Genomic DNA, 22,492 nt, shown 5'->3' on the forward strand with positions numbered 1-22,492 from the left:
AACATATGCTTGTTGTTGCAAGTGCTATTTCATGATTAGGTTGGTTGGCTGATGCTATGACGATGATAAAACATATCTGAAAGGAGTTTGGATTTACTATGGGTACAAGAAAATCTTTAGCTGTCAACGGAAAGTGAATTCTTTAACAGAATATGGGCACGATTAGATTTGCATCACCACCACCAGACGGCACCGTTTCCCAACAATAGCAGTGCAGATGTGTGAATGCCATGAAGAAATGTCCTGCTCACTTTTCACTCCAAATTTAAGAAATCAATTCAATTCAAATCAAATCAAAAAGAAATAATAATAATAAATATATATATATATAAAAAAATTATATTATATATATGTATAATTTTTTATTTTTTTATTTTTTTGGATTTTGGGGTGAAGAATGGCAGATTTTGCGAGATTCCCTCGTGTTAGTGCTTGTAAAAATATAAATGCACAGAAACACAGACATTGACCTTTCGGACATTAACCTATTCAAAATAACACTGTTACACAGGAAGAGTGCAAAGATATCAAAAGTAACATTACTGTCAGTAAAAATACAACATAAATGACATTAGTTGGATCTGTAAATGAAATTGGTGTCAAAGTTGATACTAAATAAAAAAAATACGCTATAGGCGACTGCTCTTATATGACATATTACTGTGTTAAGTTGCTTCTAATGCCAGAAAAAGAAATGAAATGATGATATCCTATGACACACCTTTATCTTTGAAACCCCGCAGGAGGTTCAGCTGTTGGCCTGCTTTATAAAGGCCATCATGATAATAAGAGATGGATTTGGTTACCTTGACCCAAAACAATTATTCAGTAACAGAAAAGACACTCTTTCTCCATCAACACTTTCCTACATGAGATGGTTCTTCCCTTTTGCTTCCCTTGCTCGTAAAGCACCTCAGAGGTGTTTTGTTTGTTTAGCTATTCCATTACAATCTATTTAAACTCGCCTCATCCCTTTGAATCCAGAGACACTAGTCTTGGACTCTTCCGCTTATGTAGGGCTTCAGATGGGGATGTATTTTAAAGGCACTGGGACCCAGAAGACAACCAGTGCAGTGGCTTCCCACTTCTTCACGCTCAAACCACCGGAATTTGGCTTAACTCTCTCCAGATCAGGCATTTGAGATAACATGCCTGGATGCAGCAGCGCCCGAGCAGAAGACCAGCCTAGACTCCATCTCTCTCAGTTTTTGAAGGCCCCGTAGCGGCTGGCTTTGCTGATAAAATTCTTCAGCAGATCGTGGTCCATGTCGGCGAAGGCCTGCGTCTGAGTGATGGCCGTCAGGTGGTTAACGCAAAACTTGAAACAGAACTCTTCCAGATCCTGCACATGAAGAGCGGACGGACTGATTCAATGAGAAAGAGAACCACCACCAAAGACCTACAGAATAATATATGAAACCGCAAATATATGTACATGTTTAGGGCTCTGTTCCAAAACCTAGTGAGCTGTCTACCTAGACGGTATTTTTAGACATCATAGGTGTGCTAACTTTAGGTGTAGTTATTATGGGGGGGGTTACTGAATTTCAGCCTGAAATTGCAAGTATTGCGCATAACTTTACCATAAGCTCTGAACATATAGGGCCAGATTTACTTAACAGGGCAGCTTAGCGTGAGAGCGCAATTCCAAAAAAGTGCAGATGGGAGTGGAAAGTTCAGCGCGTGATCAACTGAAAAAGACGCAGCCGGATAATTTCCATAATGACCAACGCAATCTACCAAGAGCAGCGCAAATTAGTGTCTGGTTTAATGCCTGTTTCACACATACTCCGTTTGCAGTGCGTTTGCGGTGCGTATTTTTTTCCGTACCCATGATAACGGGTAAGAGCTTTCACACTGCACGCGGTTGCAGTCCGTCGATCCGTTCCAGTTGCTGTTATTTGACCAATTGCTTGAGCAACTTAATATAAGTAGAAGTAGCTAATGCATTGAATAATAGGCTGACGTTGCTTAAATTGTGTTTAAACGTGCACACGTCCATTAAAGAGTGTAGCCTATATGTGTACAAAGAGAATCGCAATGCTGAGACGTTAAGACCGGGGTAAATCAAGGGAAAATACAATTTACTTCAACAAGGCGACATAATGAACAACACTCGTCTCATTCGTGGAGGTGGAAAAACAAGTTATTTGTGACATGCAAGATTTATTGCATAAAGATTTAAATTATGCAAAAGAAAGGGTACGAGTCTGCTGTTTTTGTCAATTTTAAGTTTTAATTTAAAATATAGGCTAGGCTATGCGATTTTAATATAAGTACATGGTAAAATATTTTACCACTTGCTTGAGCAACTTAATATATAATTATATAGAAGTAATGCATTTAATAATATGTTGTTTAAATTGTGTTTAAACGTGAATACGTCTATTAAAAGTTGCTGAGAACTTCTGGATTTGAAATACAAATAGTGAGCATGTATTTGTGGTATAGCCTACAGCAGCGGATCAGTTACGCACTGCAAACGCAGCATATGTGAAAGCACTATTGTGCGTGCTGCTCATGCACTGCATACGCATACACTCCAAATTTACAAAAAAATGAGCTCAATGTTAAAATTGACCAGAGTTCTCCTTTAATCACCTAGCATGATTCATTTAAAATCTCTCCTCAAATAAATTTCACGTCTTTCTTTAGTAAATCCTGACAGTAGTTTTGATGGGGATGGGAGGAGGGTGTGTAAATGATAAGAGAATACATTTTTGGGACATCTTTTTTTCCCTTAAAGGGGCTATATGTAAGAATTTTCATGTATTAATCGCTTTTTTTTATTGCCAATGTTTGACCAGCTTTTAACGAATCTTAAAAAAACAAAACCTTCCCTGACTTCCTATGTTCTCTATGAAAGCCTGGAGACTGATTTTTATGTGAAGGACTCAGGACGTTTTTGCCAGGAAAATCAAAAGGATGTGACGTGTACACGCGCTCCTGAGAGCCTCTCTTGACAAACAAATGCTTATACAATGTTCAGGATAATAATGAAAGAGTCATTCTGTACTGTACTGTAACATGTCATGCAAAGAAAAGTGTTTCATTTAAACTATAGTCTCACAGACAGATCTATATAGTCTATAGCCTCAAATAAACGTATTAATCAAAATATCATAAGTGTAATGTTAATGACCTCGATGCCGGTGAATCGCAGATCTGCTGCAAACATATCCATATCGCTACGATCATATGCTTTCTTAACTGCTGTTTTCTAATTGCTCCCATTTTTGTTGTGTTTATTTTGTTATTGAGAGGAAAGTGAGCAGCACATATTTACATATTCATCTAAACGTTGATCGCAGAGTGAACGCCGTCTGGATGTTTGTTAACAGTATATCACTGCAAAGGTGTTTTCAACTTCTTTTTACTTCTAAGCAAAGAATGAAAAAGAACTTCGCCAGGAGTATATAGGGACCTTGAATCACGTTCAGTCTCTTGTATGTTTTGCGAACACGAGCAATAAGTTGCCGGCTGCAGTTCATTTAATGGCCACCGGTGTCGCTAATAACAAGCGCTTCTGAATTATGCATACTAGCAACTTTTAGAAGAAAATTACATTCATTTGTACTGATTACATTACATTTTATGAAGATTCTTGCCGAAGATTCACTAAATGAAAAACACCCCATAGTCGTTTTGTGCTGCCTGAAAATTGCCATAATAAGTTCAAAAATAAGAAGAAAATAGTTAGAATTTTAGGATGTTTCATGAACCCAGCCTTTGAACTTATGTGTGGCAAAATAAGGGTCAACCATTGATTTGATACGGGACGCATCATTTATCCTTTAAATATGGGACAATACCATATTTTATGGGACGGGTGGCAACCCTAGAGTATTGGATTGTTAGCTTAGCAGTATGCTAACATCAAACTCTGCTGAATCAACTGTGAATGTTAGTTTTTTGTGCTTCGTATCAGCCATTTCCAACAATATTTGCGTTTACGTATTTATTCCTTATTAGTGTTTTAAGTCATCAGCTTTAAGTTTTTTTACAATCGCTAGAAACATTTCTCTTGGGTCACTTTTTCAAAGCTCTTCACACAGTTAGCACAACAGCAGCATATGGATCATTTACCAGTGTTTTGGCACAGAATGCCTTCAGTGACTTCATCTTTTTAATTACATTAATTATTTTCTTACTTAGACATAAACTCTTTATACCTACAGGTCACTTTGCTCATGCTTGCATACTCTTTTCAAAACTGTTAAACTTAAGTTCAAAACCTAACATAATACAAAGCTGAAAGACAGCAGTTTGCTACATTTTTACAGTAATACCATTTTGAAATATTATTTTTTAGATTCATAATATATCAAAACAATTAGACACAGCTGAACGCCTACACAAGTGTTAGTCTTTCAATTTCATTACAATCTAGACAAAAGGTCAAAACTTAGGATTAATTTTGTGCCGTAATATAAACACGGACCATGTAACTTAAACTGCAGTTCATAAATAGTTGAGAGTGTGATTTTTGTTTTCTAAAGATATTTTACAAAAGAAACCATTGTGTAATGCTCCTGTTGTTAGTGTTTTTTAGGTTGTTGTTTTATGAGTGACATTGTGTTTATTGGGTGAAAAACTGTGCCAAGTAGGCGGCTGCATATATGGAAAAAACTAAAACAAAACACCTAACCCTAAAAAAAATTCGAACAAAAGGTTTCTCAGCTGTTTTTGGTAGTATTAGGTGTCCTTAATAACATACTAAAAGTTTACCAAAGTTTGACCGCTAGAAAGGTGTAATTTTCAAGATGGTGTCCAAGATGGGCAGGAAGCCCTTAAAATATCCTAACTTCTTCATTATTTGACCTAGCCAAGTATTCTTGGTGTCTAACCCCATGTTTTCTGGGTCTGTGAATCCATTGGACTTGTCTAAATTCTTTGTTTGGGGTGAACCAGAGATGTAAACGATTTAGCCTATGTCATGTAACTCCTACTCAGTACTCTGATCTAGAAAAGATTAAGGAAAAGCTTAGCATTTGCACACCATTCTCTCCCGACCCATCTCCGAGAAACATCGTAACTGGTGTTGTTGCCAAAGAGGAGCTGAATGTGCATGAGTTTGAGACTGTTGGCAATGAGATCATTGAAAAGATTATTGGAAAACCCGTTTTTGGAATATCCTTCAAACGGAAAGACTGGGCAAAAACCCTTGCAGATGACTCCACCATCAAAGTTGCCCAAGACCGAACCATTGATCCTGCTTTGCTGTTCCAACGGTTCCTGATCATCTCGAAAACTGAACAGTTTTCACTGGAAGATGTAATAAGCTATGAGTTCTGCTCATTTCCTGCAGCCCTGTTCGAAGGCAAGGAAATTTTCCGTAAAGCCAACAAGCCCCAACTAGCGCAGACAGGCAGTTCTCAAACAAAAAAATCGAACAAAACTGTCCTGGATTCCATCCCACCAACTGAGCATTACGTCCTTGATGGCGGCTCCCTGGTTCACCGCTTGGCATGGAAAAAGGGTGACCGTTACGGTGCCATTGCACAGTCATATGCAGACTTTACCATACGCCTTTATGGTAAAGCAACAGTCGTTTTTGATGGTTATAGCGAATGTCCTTCCAACAAGAACAATACGCATCAGAGATTTGGTGAGAAGAAAGGAGGATTTTGTGGGAAGAAAGGATGATTTCCTTTCCAGATCTTGCAACAAACAAGGACTTATCAATCTTATGAACGAGGAGCTGGAGAAGAAGGGCTGCACTGTTATCAATGCATCAGGTGATGCAGATGTGGACATTGTCAAAGCTGCAGTCAAGGCATCAGAACATCAGCCCACAACCTTGATAGGGGAGGATACAGACTTACTCATTCTTCTCCCTCTACTATGCTGGGACGAACAATAGAGGCCTCTATTTTCGTTCAGACAAGTCCAAAGCTACTAAAGTGTACAACATCAGTGAGATGAAACAAGTCCTGGGTAGTGACTTGTGTTCCCAGTTGCTGTTTATTCACGCCTTCACAGGATGTGATACAACTTCACGCATTTTTAGTGTTGACAAACAGACATCATTCTAGAAACTTGTGAATGGTGAATCAACCATCCAGTCCTAAGCAAATGTGTTTCTGCTCCCACATCAAGCAAGGAATGTCATAGAGGACCATGGGACCAAGGCAATGGCAGTGTTGTTTGGCGGAAAGAGTACCGATTCACTTGCCTCTTTGTGCTACAACCTTTTTAGCAAGAAAATCGTTACCGCCAGATCATTTGTTACCCCAGAACGTCTGCAATCAAATACCACTGCCAAAGACTTTACTTCCAGATCATGGTATGGATTGGAAAGGAAGGTGACATGAACACAGTGGATTGGGGATGGAAACTGGTGAACAACCGGTTCCTGCCAGTTATGACCAGTAAGACTGCTGCCCCAGAAAGCCTCCTGCAGATGATCCACTGTAATTGCACAACTGCTGCCGAACACAGTGGTGCAGTTGCAGGGCATATAGACTGCCATGCATGCCTGCTTGTGGACCATGTCAAGTTGGGAATTGTGAGAATCACTATAATCAACCTCTATGGGAGGAAGAGTGTGACGATTAATGGTAAATCTAGTGAAGGTCACTGTGCAAAAAAGTATAAAAAATAAACCAGAATAAGAGGAAACAACTGAAGAAAATAGAAAAAAAGATATGTATAGATAAGAAAAGTATTAAAAAATATTTAAAGGCAAACCGAACAAACAAACGCATTATAAACAATATTAAAACAATAAAATAAATAAGCGTTAGCGGTACAGAGCCTTCACGTGCAGCCCTGTTTTGACAAATTTTACAGTACCACACAGTTCTAATGAATTTATTCTTTATTGGAATCAAAAGATTGGTTATGAACTATAGAAACCACCAACACTAGGCAAAACGATATGAGAAAGGAGAAATATGCAATTACTTAAGGGAAATTGTACTTATTTTTTGCATAAATATGCTTGTAACCAATTTCTTTAATATATATTATAATATATATAATTGTACTTGTAATCACTTATCTATCATGCAAATATGCTAATTAGAATATTACATGACCAAAACATGCATCAGACACCAGTATTCCTGGTCTAGGAGGAATACAAACGAGTAATGGTCATTTTAAAGGACCTGCCAGCCGCCATTTTGAAAATGGGGCCTTTCTTGGAGTCAAACTTAGGTAAACTTTTAGTATGTTTTTAAGTACATCTGATACTACTGTAAACCACTGAGAAACCTTTTGTTAGAATTTTTTTGGGGTCAAGCCATATTTGCAGCTGACTAAAGATGAAAGTTGGTTATGAGAAACTGTGTGAAGAGTGTGAAAAATTATCTGGGAAACTGAGAAAAATGGGTCCTAGTGATTGTAAAAAACAAACAAGCTGTAATATGCTAACATCAAACTCTGCTGAATCAATGATAGTTAGTCAAATCTTTTCTGCACTTCATGTGAGCTATTCAACCAATATCTGTGTTCTTTGTATTTTTCATTGTTAGTGTACCACGTCGTTAGCTTAGCAATATGTTAGTTGAGTCTACTGTGTACTTCACATGAGCTATCTTTGAGTATTGAGTTGCTAGCTTAGCATCATCCTAATGTTAATCACTGACGTTTGGAACAGGACCTATATGTAAGTGGATGGATATATACGGCTGAATGACTGAGTCTCACCCGTGCTTCATACTTGACAGCAGCTGAGAGCAGCGTTACGGCGTTCTCCTCTGTGATGCCTCTCTTGATGGTCTCCTGACACAGTCTTTTCAGACGACTCTCACGATAGTATGTGGCCAAATCCAGCAGACCTGTACAATGCAAACCATCACAGGATCATAAAGACCAAACAACATCATCACTTAGACATTTCAGCACAAGAGTGCTGCTCTAGGGGGCAGTTAACAAGTCTTTCAGCATGACATGCTGGACTCCATCTAAAACCACTTTTAACAGGTATATATCTGTGTTCAATTGAGTTCAGAGTGTGATATGGCGGTCAGCATGAAGGGGTGTTTTACCAATAGCGTCCTCAGGTGGGAGGTTGATGGTATCAGTATACAGGTATTCCAGGAATGCGCGATACACCAGATAAGAGAACTGATGTATCTCTATGGTCTCTTCATCGGTCTCGTTCAGTAGTGCTCGGAAATGCTCACACCTACCAACACAACCACAAAATGCATTTTTTTTAATCAATGCTATTTATTTTTGATGTTTGTTCAAAATTCCATCTATTGTAAAAAAAAAAAAAATGGTTATTTTTAACAGCTCAGAAGAATCATTTGTTCACAAATACATGCTGTATGTTTGTTGTTAATAAAAAAATAACGAATGTGTGCTGTACATGTATGACTGAGGGACTAAGAGACAATTCTGAGAGAGAGAGAGAATGTGTGTGTGCATGCGAGAGTGTGTGTGTGTGTGTGTGTGCATGTGAGAGAGAGTGTGCACGTGTGAGAGAGAGAGAGAGTGTGTGTGTGTGTGTGTGTGTGTGTGTGTGCATGTGAGATGTGAGTGTGTGTGTGCACTTGAGTGTGTGTGTGCACTTGAGAGTGTGTGTGTGTGTGTGTGTGTGTGTGTGTGTGTGTGTGTGTGTGTGTGTGTGTGTGTGCACTTGAGAGAGAGTGTGTGTGTGTATGAGAGAGAGTGAGAGAGAGAGTGTGTGAGTGTGTGAGATGTGAGAGTGTGTGTGTGTGAGAGAGAGTGTGTGTGCACTTGAGAGAGAGTGTGTGTGTGTGTATGAGAGAGAGTGAGAGAGAGAGTGTGTGAGATGTGAGAGTGTGTGTGTGAGAGAGAGTGTGTGCACTTGAGAGAGTGTGTGTGCGTGTGAGAGAGAGAGAGAGAGAGAGAGAGAGAGTGTGTGAGTGTGTGTGTGCACTTGAGAGTGTGTGCGTGTATGAGAGAGAGAGAGAGAGAGAGAGAGAGAAAGAGAGTGTGTGAGTGTGTGTGTGCACTTGAGAGAGAGTGTGTGCGTGTATGAGAGAGAGAGTGAGAGAGAGAGAGAGAGAGAGAGAGAGAGAGAGAGAGAGAGAGAGAGTGTGTGAGTGTGTGAGTGTGTGTGTGCGAGTCTAACATGAATATGGTTCTCAGTCATACAATGCAACATAAACTATATATGTTACATACAATGTCATATAAACTATGAATAATGTTTATGTGTATTTGTATTTTTACGCTTGAATCCTTACAAATTAGACAAATTTTGTAATCATTGTGTACGGGCACAAACTCCTCTAGTATTATTGACATTGTTCTGTGAAGCTGAACTACACTACATGTCTTAGTTTGCCCTGTATTATTATGTCTAATTTGCACTATTTTTTTACAGCTTCCTTCTCATTGTCCTGTCTGCACTTGCATCCCCGACTCTCATTTTTTTCGACAACTGGAAAGAAAAACAAACTTTAACTACAGAACTGCTCTCATAAGATACAGACAGAACACATGGTGCCAAATATTAAAACAGTGACTGCAGAGACAAAGAGTAATACTTATGCAACAGTACGCAGTCAGGAGTGTGTCTGTACATGTTCATGTCAACAGTTCAGCTGAATTGAGAATGTGTTTGATGATGGAAATGATACCGAAGGGGAAAACCCAAATCTTCTGTTGACTAATCACACAACAGGAAAGGATGATTTTTACTAAAAAGGAAAAAGCCTTTAGAGATTATTTGATTGCAGGTTTCAGGTTACCTGATTTTAAGAAGGGCTTTGTGCACGTGAATACACTTCCCATCAACCAGGAACTTTAGGTCAGAGATTTCTGGGCTGTCAAACTCTCGCTTTAGCGACTGGGCAACAGTCAGGTAGTCATCGCCATCTAATGAGCAGAAAAGAGTCAGAAAATACAACATAAAACAATCTCAAAGTGAAGCGTCCTGTTAGGAGATGGAGAGTTCTAGTTGGGTATAACAAATACATACACACATTTTATATATATATATATATGTATGCTATCACCGATTGTTTAAAACCAGCCGATGATCAGGGCCGATTATATCCTGTCAATCAAAAGGGTGTGGAAAAACATGTCTGACTGCAAATCATACTGTGTGTGTGAAGAAAATCTCTTGTTGAATTTAGAGCAAGTTAGCGCAACAATAACTCTTTAACAGTTACAAAATCTTGCCAAATTTTCCCTACACCAAACATTGTTTGTAGTGCCTCTTATCCAATAATCGTGTACAAACATTTCAGCTTTTATTTGAGAGTAAATATTATATCTGGAAACAAATAGCAGTTGAGTTTAATAATATAGCTCTGTTGCTAATTTTAACCTCTAATATTATAGTCTACCAAATGAGAGGGTTCCCTGTATAGTTCCCTGTATAGTTTCCAGCATTATTTGGAAGAGATTTTTTTACCTTTAGATAAAATCAAACTATCAGCATTGGCCGATATCAGTATGAATAATCGGCGGAGAAATTTAGTATCGGTGCATCTGTAATATGCTTCTTACAGCATTAAAAAAAAAAAATTAAGGTAAAAAAAATCTCGCACCAATTAGTACAAGTAACAACAATAAAATTGCACTTTTTTTTTTTTTTTTTTTTTTACATTTGACAGTAAAGCACTAATTATGAGTTACTGATAATAAGGAAAAAAGCTATTTGGACTAAGTGTAAATAGCGATAGATGTTATTTACTATAAAGGGATAGTTCACCCAAAAATGAAAATTACCCCATGATTTACTCAACCTCAAGCCATCCTAGTATGACATTCTTCTTTCAGACGAATCCAATTGGAGTTATATTACTATATTACATTATATTACTATATTACTTATTATATTATCGACATATGCCAGAAGAGTAACACTTGACACATGTATGACGTAGGATGTAGGAGTAGCGTAAGCTTTGACGCCTCTCGCGGTTCAAACAAACAAACTCAAGCTCCTCCGACATTTATCTTTAAAAAATTTAATTTTAGACTCTTCTAATTCGTGACTGGTGTTTTATTTTGCTCTATTTTGGGTCAGGGGTTTCTCTTTCGCCGTAAATCTATGCCTACGGCCGTCTGCCGGAAGCTAGATATTTTAGTCGATAAAGTTTTAAATATGGATATTTTTCTAACACAAACGCATTGCTTCTCTTCAGAAGGCCTTTATCAACCCCCCCTCCAGAGCCACTTTAATCATGGATGGATGCGCTTTGATGGACTTCAAAACAGAAACAGCCATTCACTGCCATTATAAAGCTTGGAAGAGCAAAGACATGTTTTTATATATCTCCGATTGTATTCGTCTGAAAGAAGAATGTCATATAAACCTAGGATGATTTGAGGATGAGTAAATCATGGGGTATATTTCATCTTTGGGTGAACTAACCCTTTAACTGTAAACTGTAAATTTTCTTTACACTAAGTGAAAATAACAGTATTTTCTTTACACTAAATAGTTGTTAGATGCTATTTATACTTATTTATAATAGTGGCAGATACTATTTTCTCCTGAGTGTATTGTAGTACATTATGAAACAGTATGCAATAATAACAGCATATTCAGTGTATATGCTTATATTTACTACAATTCGATCAACGCTGATTTATTGGGACATTACTTGCACTTGACATTAGCCCCTTTCACACATACAGTCTTTAAACATTGTCCTAATTCATTCCCTTGTTTTTATGCAGTGGCCATGATATATTTTTTCACAGAATGTCATGTGAAGAGCACTGTAGTAACGGGAATCCTGCCAATCTCCACAGTGGTGAGTTTTTGCATGCTAGTAGATGCTAACTAGGAAGCATTAGGTAACGTCAGCTAACATTAGCCAGCTTTTAACCTAATATTAACTCTCACAACCCCAGCTAAAATGCTGTAATACTGGCTCTTCTCAGAGCCGGTTGGTTTGGTCCAAGACTGTTTAGCGAAGAATTTGTGGGCGATCACGACTGAGCACTAAAACACAATTGTGCTGTGACAAGAGGTTTAGTAGCTTTAGTATCCAGTGAGAAAGCTAATTTTGGAACAACGCTCTTACCCACAGACAGGAGATGCCAGGTGACCGCCGGTGTGGCGAAGCAGGCGAAGACGTCGTCAGTGCTGGTGAAGTGTGTGAGGTGAGGGTAAGCCACGGCCTGACCCCGACACTGACCCCACATCAGCACCTGACCGCTCTGTGTTTTGGCCGCCGATGTGTGACTGGTGTGACACGCAGCGACCTCCACCATTCTGCAGGACACACAGATGCTGCTGTTATATCATTAAAAGCTTCTTCATACGTTTCATACATAAGATAAAAGACATTTTGATTGGTAAACGGTAAAATAATTAGGAAATATCAGCAAGAAATTCAACACATAAAGTAATTCATTCTTTATGTTATTGACATTCTTCAAAAACAGAATCTTGACAGAACTAAAGAGGTTTATTTACAGAGGAACTATTTTGGATTATTCTGAACATATTCTCTCACACATATTTATTTGATCAAAAATAAAGTAAAACAGTTTTGAAATATAATTGCAATTTAAAATACCCGTTTTAAATTTGAATATATAGTAAAATGTAATTTATTCCGGTGATCAAAGCTGTATTTTCAGCATCATTACTCCCATGATCCTTCAGAAATCATTCTAATATGATGATCTGATGCTCAAGAAACATTTCTGACTATTATCAATGTTGAAAACTGTTGTGCTGCTTAATATTTTTGTGGAAACTGTGAAACAATTTCCAGTATGTTTAGTTTTCTGTTTATTTTAAATTTAATATGTACATTAACCTATATGAAGTACTGCATTATGGACAATTGGTTTTAGGGCTATAATGTTATACACAGTCATATAATTTCGATTTGAATCAAATAAATCATCTCTGATTATTTTAAAAACGTATATGCTGATATTTTCAAATGACAAGTACAGTAAAATTGCAGGCCATGTGCTGTGCCTTCACGTCTCAAGAATCAAAAAGTGCACAAACAAACTGATCATTAGTTTTAATTAGTTTTAAGTATAAATTGTCAACTAAACAAACTTTTTTCTAATCCCAACTGTCTGAGAAGGGCTCTCTCAGTTTCCCACAATTCTTGAGTGGACGCCCACGTGTGATAACAGTTCCTGTTGAAGTGCTTCCTTAACCGTTCCTAGCTTTATGAACCACATACTTTTCTCACTCAATTTGATTGTCTTTGTTAAATGTTAAGGAAATACATGACATGGGTATGAATAGCAATATGTCTAAACTGTCACCCAGATGCATTCAAGTGCACAGAAAACCAGGTGAGAAGATGACAGGTAAATTATTTCCACCAGATCAACTGTCTCTGTGAAATCAGTCAGGTGGGAAGCCGCGATGTGTATCTAACCTCTCCTTGTCCATGTTGATGAGGGTGGGCACAGCCTGGTTGCTCTTGTTGCCTGTACCCAGCTGTCCGTAGGAGTTCGCACCCCAAGAGTAAACAAATCCCTCGTCTGTCAGAGCCAATGTGTGTGCGTATCCACATACCACCTGTGGAGAGAAGACAGATCAGGGCTGATAGAAGCACCTTATTTGCACCATTCATCTACGGTGACAGCCGAATGTTTACAATAACACGGTAATTGAGATTAATGTGAGTAGTATTTGGCTATTCGTGTGGTTGAACAGGGCGGTCACATACTGTTTCAAAGCAACTGATATGACTGACAAGACCATATACAGTGCCAAAAATAGTTTGAACAATGAACAATTTTATCATTTACATTTTTTTGTCTAATATTTGTTATAATTCTATTTCCTTTTGTTCGTCTCTGGATCATTTAAAGGTCGTGCACAGAAAATAATTAGTCTTGATATCAGGAAATCACTCCTGGTAATAAGATAAATTATTTTCTGTGCACGACCTTACTCAAATAAATATGGATTACAAAATAACTGACAGAACAACAATTAAACAGAACATTACGAAATACAAAAGAATATATAAATCTGTCACGTTTAGAAAATAATAATAAAACCATTTTTTTTACCATTATTGTTTCTGTTAACTAAAACTTTTAAAAATAGTTTTCGCTAATAGAAATAAAGCTGAAATAAAATATAAATAGATTTTTTTTAGAACAATATAACTGAAATCAAATCAGTTTAGGTTGTTCTTAAGAATTAAAATTAATCAAACTAAAACTGAATTAAATATAAATTAAAGCTAAATAGACGTATAAAAATACTAGTTAAAACGATAACAGAAAATCTAAAAATAAATGCTAAATCAAAATGATATACTATTATACCAAATAAATAATACTAAAACAACACTGCATTTTACTTTATTATTAGTTATTATTTTTAATCAATGAAAAAATTAAATATGCATAAAATTGACACTTTGATGTGACTTGAAATGTATGTTGTTATTAGCAAAGAATATAATTAGTTATACCATTTTTTCCTTGATCATTGCAAAGTAAAAGCTGTTTCCTAAGTTTTTCTCAGGAAAGCCACCATATCCCACTGATTAGTACCCAGAAGTCTTTGTTAGTCACCTGTACGATGTTGATTCCCTGTAAGGCTGCGATCCGGCAGGGGGTTTGCTGGTTGCCATTGTTGCCCAAACCGAGCTGCCCATTGCAGTTATAACCCCAGCCATATGTCTGTGGACACAGAGCCTTGAGTTAAACCTAGTGCTGATTTAATAGAAAACCAAACCTAGTGCTGATTTAACAGAAAACCAACTACAATTATCATTTTACTGCAACAACTTTCTAACAAGAAAAACTCTCAACATTGGGTGTGAGAAAAGTATAATTGAGAAGAATCAGAACAATAACAGTTGTAGAGTTTTAAAAACTCCTCCATACCACTGAACCCAGAAACTAGATGAATGTAGCGAATGTGTGTAAATCTAAAAAGGCTCTAACTACTTAAGTTCTCACGGTTTCTCATGGTATTTGTGTTTAAGACATAATTAGGCACAAAAATGAACATCCTGGCTGACAGCCAAGACAGTTACAATCACAGTTTGCAACATAATAAAACTGTGAGTAACTGAACTAAATATCATGTCCAGACAGCATGCCAACATGTCTCGACAGCATGCTCACAGTGCAATTAGTCATGAAAAAAAAAAAAAATTATTATTCATGCCCCATGACACATGCCTAAATTCCATAAGGAATTTTATTTTCTTATTTTCTTTATGTGGTTGCTAATCCACCAAATAGTAATACACGTTATTACTTGTGAACAGTGTTAAGTAAAGTTACTTTTAAAAGTAATGCGTTACAAAATGGAGTTTCTCCCTAAAAAAGTAACTATTGTGTTGGTTACTTTTTATGGAAAGTAATGTGTTACGTTACTTTTGCGTTACTTTTTCTCGCCTGGGTTGGGCTTGCTTGTTTGTTTCTTTAAAGCTCTATTTTTGGCAAATGTTCAGGCCCTTTCACACCAAAAGTTAAATGAATGAGCCTCAGGCTGAAGGAAATGCAAATTCACGCCTGTACAGTTCAACCCCATTTTTAGAAAGTTGGGACATTTTGTATAATGCAATAAAATCAACAATCTGTGTTAAGTGACAATGGTTTTCCAAATTACTCCTGAGCCTATATTTAACACAGTAGCATGATGGTTTCTCGTGTAATTTCGTCTGAGGGCTCAAAGGTCACGCACATTCAACTGAGGTCTCCTGCCTTGCCCAACAAGACTGAGATTTCTCTGGATTCCCTGAATCTTGGTAGATTAATTATGGTAGATGGTGAAATACCACAATTGTCTGCAATCTTGCATTGATAAATTAAGTAATCAGAATTGTTTGACAGTTCTCTCATCAAATTTGGCACAAAGTGGTGAGCCATGACCCATCTTTGCTTGCAAAGACAGAGTTTTTTTTCTTGTACTTTTGTCAGTTAAATACAGGTTAAAGATAATTAACAAAATCACAGATTCTTATTATATTTTTACTGTACACAGATTCTTATATTTTATTTCATTTTACAAAACTAGTGCAAAATGCACGTGCAAAATCAGTTTTTGTGTGTGTTTTTAGTAATTGTTGGTTTGGTGCCCGTGAAAGAGACTGTGAACGCATTGAATTCAGGGAGCAGGCTAGGTTACTACAAATGATGGCTGTGAATAAACTATAATATTCAGAAGTAAACAGTGTAGCTGACTGAGTGTTTATGAATACCACAACCTTCCAAGTGCTAGTGCAAAATGCCCGTGCAAAATCAGTTTTTGAGTGTGTTTTTAGTAATTGTTGGTTTGGTGTGTTTGAGTGCTCATTGTTACAATTACACAGCAAAAGTTCAGTGACATTTTTATTTGTGCATGGTAGAAAGCACACAGTGAACTCCGAGAAAACGCTATGCTTGAGGAAACAGTTTGTGAATAGGCAACTACAAATGATGCCCGTGAAAGAGACTGTGAACGCATTGAATAGGATATGTTTAGTTGGTGAATAGCATAGGCTACTATTACACAGTAGCGATAACGTTAAGCGCACCAGAATGAAATATAATATTCAGAAGTAAACAGCATAGCTGACTTACAGATTCAGTTAACATCCACAAATGAATAAGCGCGTCGATTCAGGGAGCAGTGCAAAGTGCCCGTGCAAAATCAGTTTTTGTGAGCTGATCGCCGTCAAAAAAGTTCAGGAGATATTTCTTAGTGATGGCTGATTTCAACAGTTTCAATATAATAGCATTTTGAAAAAAAAAGTGTCATGAATTTATTGCATTTTTGGGGGAAAACCATCCGTTTTTATAATAGATCTTTGAAAATCCAAATCTGGATTTGAATTTATGATATTATAACCTAAAGATGCTATGTGAATGTTTGAAACAGAAAATAGTGGTTTTCATCTTGCCACTTTCTTGGTAAAGAAAACACATTTTTACTCAAATTAATCTAAATGGATTTATCACGTTCTGGAACCAAACTATAATATTCAGAAGTAAACAGTGTAGCTGACTGAGTGTTTATGTCAGAATGTTTATTTTTAAACCACAACCTTCTAGGGGCTTCTTTGACCGATACAACCCTAATGTCAGAATGTTTTTTTTTAAACCACAACCTTTTAAAAATGATATATTTAACCATATCTTTAGCATTTCTCATCCAAACAACGTCAAACTTGGCACTGCACTTACTCGTGCCCGTAGCGAGACACCCGTCAAGTTTGAAATCCATCGGACTAAAGGTTCGAGAGATATGCGTTTAACAGACAGACACACAGACAAACAGACACACAGACAGATAGTCTGGTAGGAAGGGGAGGTCCACCTGCACCCGAAAGCTATATTTTTTTAACCTAGTTTTTTGTAATCCTTAAGGTGTCTAGTAAAGGAATTTTGATGTTCCCCATGCAAATTATTGTCCCATATGTGATTTTTTTTATCATCTTTTGTGTCCGTGCTTGATTTTCGGCTGTGAAAAATGAAAACTTTAAATCTACATAGAATCTGAACAATACATCCTACAGACACAATCCATCCCATTTTTTATTCGTCTTTGCATGAGGAATTGATAGATATGAGATTGTCATGATTAGATGATGTATGGTGCATTAAAACTCAAATAAACGCAAAAAAATGTACAAAATCTGTGACATTGGATCACTGGAACTCCTCCCCTATGGACCCTATGTTTTCTAACTTTTGTATTTTTATAGTCTTTATGATGTCTAATAAGCAAATGTTGACGATCCCTACTTGAAAAATAGTCTTCGACTTTGCACCGGATCCATCCTTTTTTTTTTTTTTTTTTGCGGGAATGCGAGATCCTATCTGTTATCCAGATACAGAAGCCACTTGATGAGGACAGGAGTAAACGCACCGTGTCCTGATTGGCTTATGATCCGATCTGCTTGATCGGATTACGGTGATCGCATGTTAATGCCAAGTGTAAACGCAGCCAGAGACATTGGTTAATAAAATGAGATTAAAGACTATTTGGGTTATTTGACATATTTAATTGTTGCAGGTTTGAGTGATATTCTGAGTTTGCGTTTGACTGTTTTTATTCATTTTGAGGAATACGAAATGTATTTTTGTGCAAGTGAGATGAGTAAATGCATGTTCACATTTAGTCTAGAACTACAATAACATCATGTTCACACACAGCGCACACAATGCCTCCGCACTTACGATTTCTCTCAACATGAGGACAGGAGAGCTGTCAGTCAATACATGAGAAAACAAAGTAACTTGCATAACTTGTTTGTAAAACTAACTCAGATATTTTGTTGTAAATTTGATTTACAGTAATGCAAAGTAATGATTACTTTACTCCTGTCACATGTAATGCGTTACACCTAATACTGATTGTGAATAAATATCATTGAATTTATTTGATTATTTTCAATCGATTGTCATGTGTAGGTATTGATTAAACTCTTGTTATTAATCTCAGCTCACCTCTCCATTGTCCAGGACGGCCATGGAGCAGAGCTGTCCGCAGGCGATGTTGACCACCACCTTGTTCTGCAAGCAGCTGCTGACCCTGCGCGGGGTGGGCTGGTTGGCCGTGGATCCCGAGCCCACCTGCCCGGAGTTGTTGTAGCCCCAGGCAAACACCTGTGCACAAGAGAGGACATGAAATGGATCAGAAAATTGCACATAATCATTTGTGGTATACAGGCATAATTATTTCATAAAATCACAAACTTTTGCGATTTGATAAAAGGCACTAAGCCATACTGCATTCGATTTTAGTTCTTTTGATGGATACTTTATAAAAACAATAGCACAAAACACAACGTTAAAGACCTTTTGTCATATTGGGAAGTTTAAAAAGATTTTCAACTCATTATTAAACTGTGGCGGTTCATGTCAGATATCTATGTATGTATGTATGTATGTATGTATGTATGTATGTATCTATGTATGTATGTATGTATCTATGTATGTATGTATGTATCTATGTATGTATGTATGTATGTATGTATGTATGTATGTATCTATGTATCTATGTATGTATGTATGTATCTATGTATCTATGTATGTATGTATGTATGTATCTATGTATCTATGTATCTATGTATGTATGTATGTATGTATCTATGTATCTATGTATCTATGTATGTATGTATGTATGTATGTATGTATGTATGTATGTATGTATCTATCTATCTATCTATCTATCTATCTATCTATCTATCTATCTATCTAATTTAACATTTTTTTTTAATAATACAATAATGCCAAAACTGACCTGCCTATTTATTTATTTAGCCTTCTAATTATTTCTAATTTTTCAGTATAACATTTTGTTAAAAATACAAAAAAATAAAATAAATTATTACATTCATAAATTGTATGTGAGTGATAAAATGATATAATTTATATTGTTTTGTGAAGAATTTTATTTTTTTAAATCCACCTGTGCTTTGATTGCCCCATTAATGTTATAGAATTATTTCCAAATTAAAATTTTTGAATTAAAGTTTTTCTCAATCAATTTGACACATTTCTTCAAGTGAATTTAGTTGCTCTCAAAACAATTAACGCAGCAAACTAAACACAGTACTCAATCTATATGGTGACAGGTTATGAGGCTGACTTTTAATGACTACATGCTTTTATTGAGATACATGAACAGTGTATGTTATTGTTGTCTCATGCAGTTTTATCCCATCTCTGTGTTAGACGACTGCCACTCCTTCAGAAATACCTTAAGCGTTCCCAAATACGGCTTCATGCAGGGACACTCAGATGCACACCTGCTCTGTCTTTATGATCAAATACTTCAATGTGTTATGATGTATGTTCAGTACCTTGGAAACATCCTTAATGTCTTTTTTCCAGCTAGTAATTTTCAAGAACAGTGTTCAAGATTTTGTTGGGAATTTTTCCATACCTGTATCTCCAAGGGAAAATGTTTCTTTGAAAATGCACGAACATTGATAATTATTTTGTACTCATGTTAAATGAGTGCAGACAGGTTTACTCACCAATTTACAGTAATTTTCATATCTGTATGAAGTATTCAATCCGATAGTTGCCTTTTTCTAAAGTTAGATACTGAAGCAAAACATATTTTTTACTAACTTAAATTTTTGCAACTTTGTTTTTCCATTTTTCACATTATATTAAAAAACTGAAGTGGAAAAAAAGTTCACACTGCACTGACAGACGCCAACCAACACAGACAAATCACCAGATTACAGTGTGTCACTTCTCAGACTATCCACGACCCGACAAGCACCGATTTAGCATGTTCAATCTGCGAAAACAAGCTCTAACAGATGCCAATGAAGTGTCTGTCGCCTTCTGTAGGGGTGCAGTGCGAATTGGCCTTAACAGAACTGAGGCTTTGCATTGTTAATGTCTGTTCACTTCAGTCATTCACAAACAGTGAAACATCCAAGTACTGGGGGTCAGTAAAAAACTATTTACAATATTTTTGGGATTCTCAAACTAATGTACACATTTAACACATTTTCCTGAATTTGATATCTCTGTTCATTGATAGCCTTACTGCAAACAGAAAATAAAAGTTACTTTTCCAAACAACGTCATGGTTATTTCCATTTAGAGACCATTACGTTGAAGATTTCCTGTCCCTGTTATATCCGAGTTCTAGATTCCAGTTTATTTCCTGTTTCCGGAGGTTCTAGTAGCTCTCATTTGTTTCTATAGTTACTGATTAGTTCATCGCCTGTGTCTAGTTTAGTTCATTACCCAGTGTGTATATATAGTCCTTTGTTTTATTCACTGATTGTACAGTCTTGTCTTAACGTGCTGAAGTTGAGATATAGTTTCGGTTTGCCCTCCTTGTTTCCTTTGTGATCTTCTTTGTGCAATTAAATACTGCTTGCAATTAGATCCTTGCATCTACTGGACCCAAACGTGACAATACCTTTATAATACCACTTAATATTGTTCACACATAGTAAACATGGGTCTTTACCCATTAAAATATACTGCTGCCTTTATAATTTAAGAAGGGGTCCCTCACAAGGGGATTATAGTATTTAGGGCTCAACGTTCAAACTAAAGCACCAAAATTGTTGTATAAAGGAATATTCAATATAATGATAATAACATAGCAGCTGTAATAAAAATAGCACTTGATATGTTATAGGGCTGCATGATATCTTGTTTTAGCATTGATATCGCGATGTGTTCATCAATGATACTCACATCGTCTGCTTATTTCATTTGTATCTTTGTTCTATTGTATTTACCTATGATTGTAATTTGTTCATTATTTTTTATGCAGATTCACTCCCCTACAAAATCACCCCAATCATTCTAGAATGATTCATTCTTTCCAAACAGAGCTATTCAAGCCATCTGGTGAAGTTTTTTTTTACAATATCGTGCAACCCTAATATGCTAGGTATTACAAAAAAAAAAATGTTTCTCTTGTGTAAAGCGCTTTGGTCAACATGTGTTTGTTTTTAAAAGTCCCACTCGAATCTGTCTTAAGATACATTTCCTTAATTTTGTTTGATAATATCTCTTTTTTACCTCTCCCTCGGAGGTGAGGGCTATGGTGTGGTGGGAGCCGCAGGCCACCTCCGTCACTCTCTTGCTGATGAGGTTGGTGGAAACCAGGGCAGGAGTCAGGCCGTGGTTGGTGGTGCCGTTGCCCAGCTGACTGTAGCCATTGTGACCCCAGGCGTAAACTTCTCCATCTACAGACACAGAGGACAGGATACAGATCTGAGGATGAATCACTGGCTCAAGTTCTTAAAAATAGTAAGTAGATACACTTACACAATCTACAACACAAGGCCAAATAAAAGCAAAAATTGGCAAAAATACGACAACATCTGACGCACATGATTTAATTAAAGACTCAGCCTATTGCTGACCATCTGAAAACATCTGTTGTGTCTCAACTTTTACCTCAGTGAAAAATTAGATGTTGATCAGATATAAAAACAATGGGCCTCATTCACCAATATTTCCTAAGAATTTTCTAAATTGTGTACTTAATAAACTTCCTAAGAAAAGTCTACGTCGGATTCATGACATGTTCTTAAACAACACTGAAGATAGCAATGTGCTGAAACATTTGCTTGCTGGCGTCTATTTGTTTTTAACTCGCATGCACTTTTTGCACGATGCAATTTATAAAATAAAATAAATGTTCTTGTAGACTTTTCCAGTCTTGAGTGGATCAGTGTGCGGTTAGCCACCCTTTTCGTTCATTCTTCAATTATTTGGAGCAAACTGTCATCACTCAAATGTGCGTAAGAGTGCTCTTGAGTGTGCGTAGATTTTGTTCTTAGCCAAGCTTGTCTTTCTAATCCAAGATAAGAAAACATTAGTGAATGTCAGAATCTTCATAAAAAGTGCATAAGTGGGGTTTAAGAAAACATTTCTTTGTAAGAACGGTTGGTGAATGAGGCCCTTCATTCTCCAAAACTCCATGTTGCGACACGTAGAATATTTCTCACATGATCAAGTCACCACCAAATACAGCAAAATTAGACAGCATGATGATGTTGTTTTAAAAATATCTCTTGAGGATTTCACCACAAATATTAGGCAAGAAATAGATGTTGTGACCAACTTTACTTCCATATTGTGGTGCATTTCTGAGTGAAACAGCAGAAATGCAGTCTTCAAGGTCTTA

The 22,492-nt window shown here is 36.7% G+C and overlaps 1 protein-coding gene across 3 annotated transcripts in view; it reads right to left on the minus strand.

Moving 5' to 3' along the window:
* Positions 1-380: 380 nt before the first annotated feature.
* The window catches only part of rcbtb2 (regulator of chromosome condensation (RCC1) and BTB (POZ) domain containing protein 2), a 35,782-nt gene continuing 13,670 nt past the window's right edge, over positions 381-22,492 (minus strand). For 2 of the 3 annotated variants that reach the window (XM_081371656.1, XM_081371655.1), the window contains exons 4-12: positions 21,379-21,545; positions 18,322-18,480; positions 14,452-14,559; positions 13,296-13,438; positions 11,967-12,157; positions 9,672-9,798; positions 7,995-8,134; positions 7,654-7,784; positions 381-1,342 (exon numbers count right to left, since the gene is read on the minus strand). In XM_081371656.1, the coding sequence (XP_081227782.1) occupies positions 1,202-1,342; positions 7,654-7,784; positions 7,995-8,134; positions 9,672-9,798; positions 11,967-12,157; positions 13,296-13,438; positions 14,452-14,559; positions 18,322-18,480; positions 21,379-21,545 (1,307 nt within the window). In that variant the 3' untranslated portion in view covers positions 381-1,201. Of the gene's footprint in view, positions 1,400-7,653; positions 7,785-7,994; positions 8,135-9,671; positions 9,799-11,966; positions 12,158-13,295; positions 13,439-14,451; positions 14,560-18,321; positions 18,481-21,378; positions 21,546-22,492 lie in introns of all 3 variants that reach the window. The other variant, XM_081371657.1, reaches the window with a different exon arrangement.

Source organism: Scardinius erythrophthalmus (assembly GCF_964197995.2).
Source record: "Scardinius erythrophthalmus genome assembly, chromosome: 7".
NCBI classification, from domain to species: Eukaryota; Metazoa; Chordata; class Actinopteri; order Cypriniformes; family Leuciscidae; genus Scardinius; species Scardinius erythrophthalmus.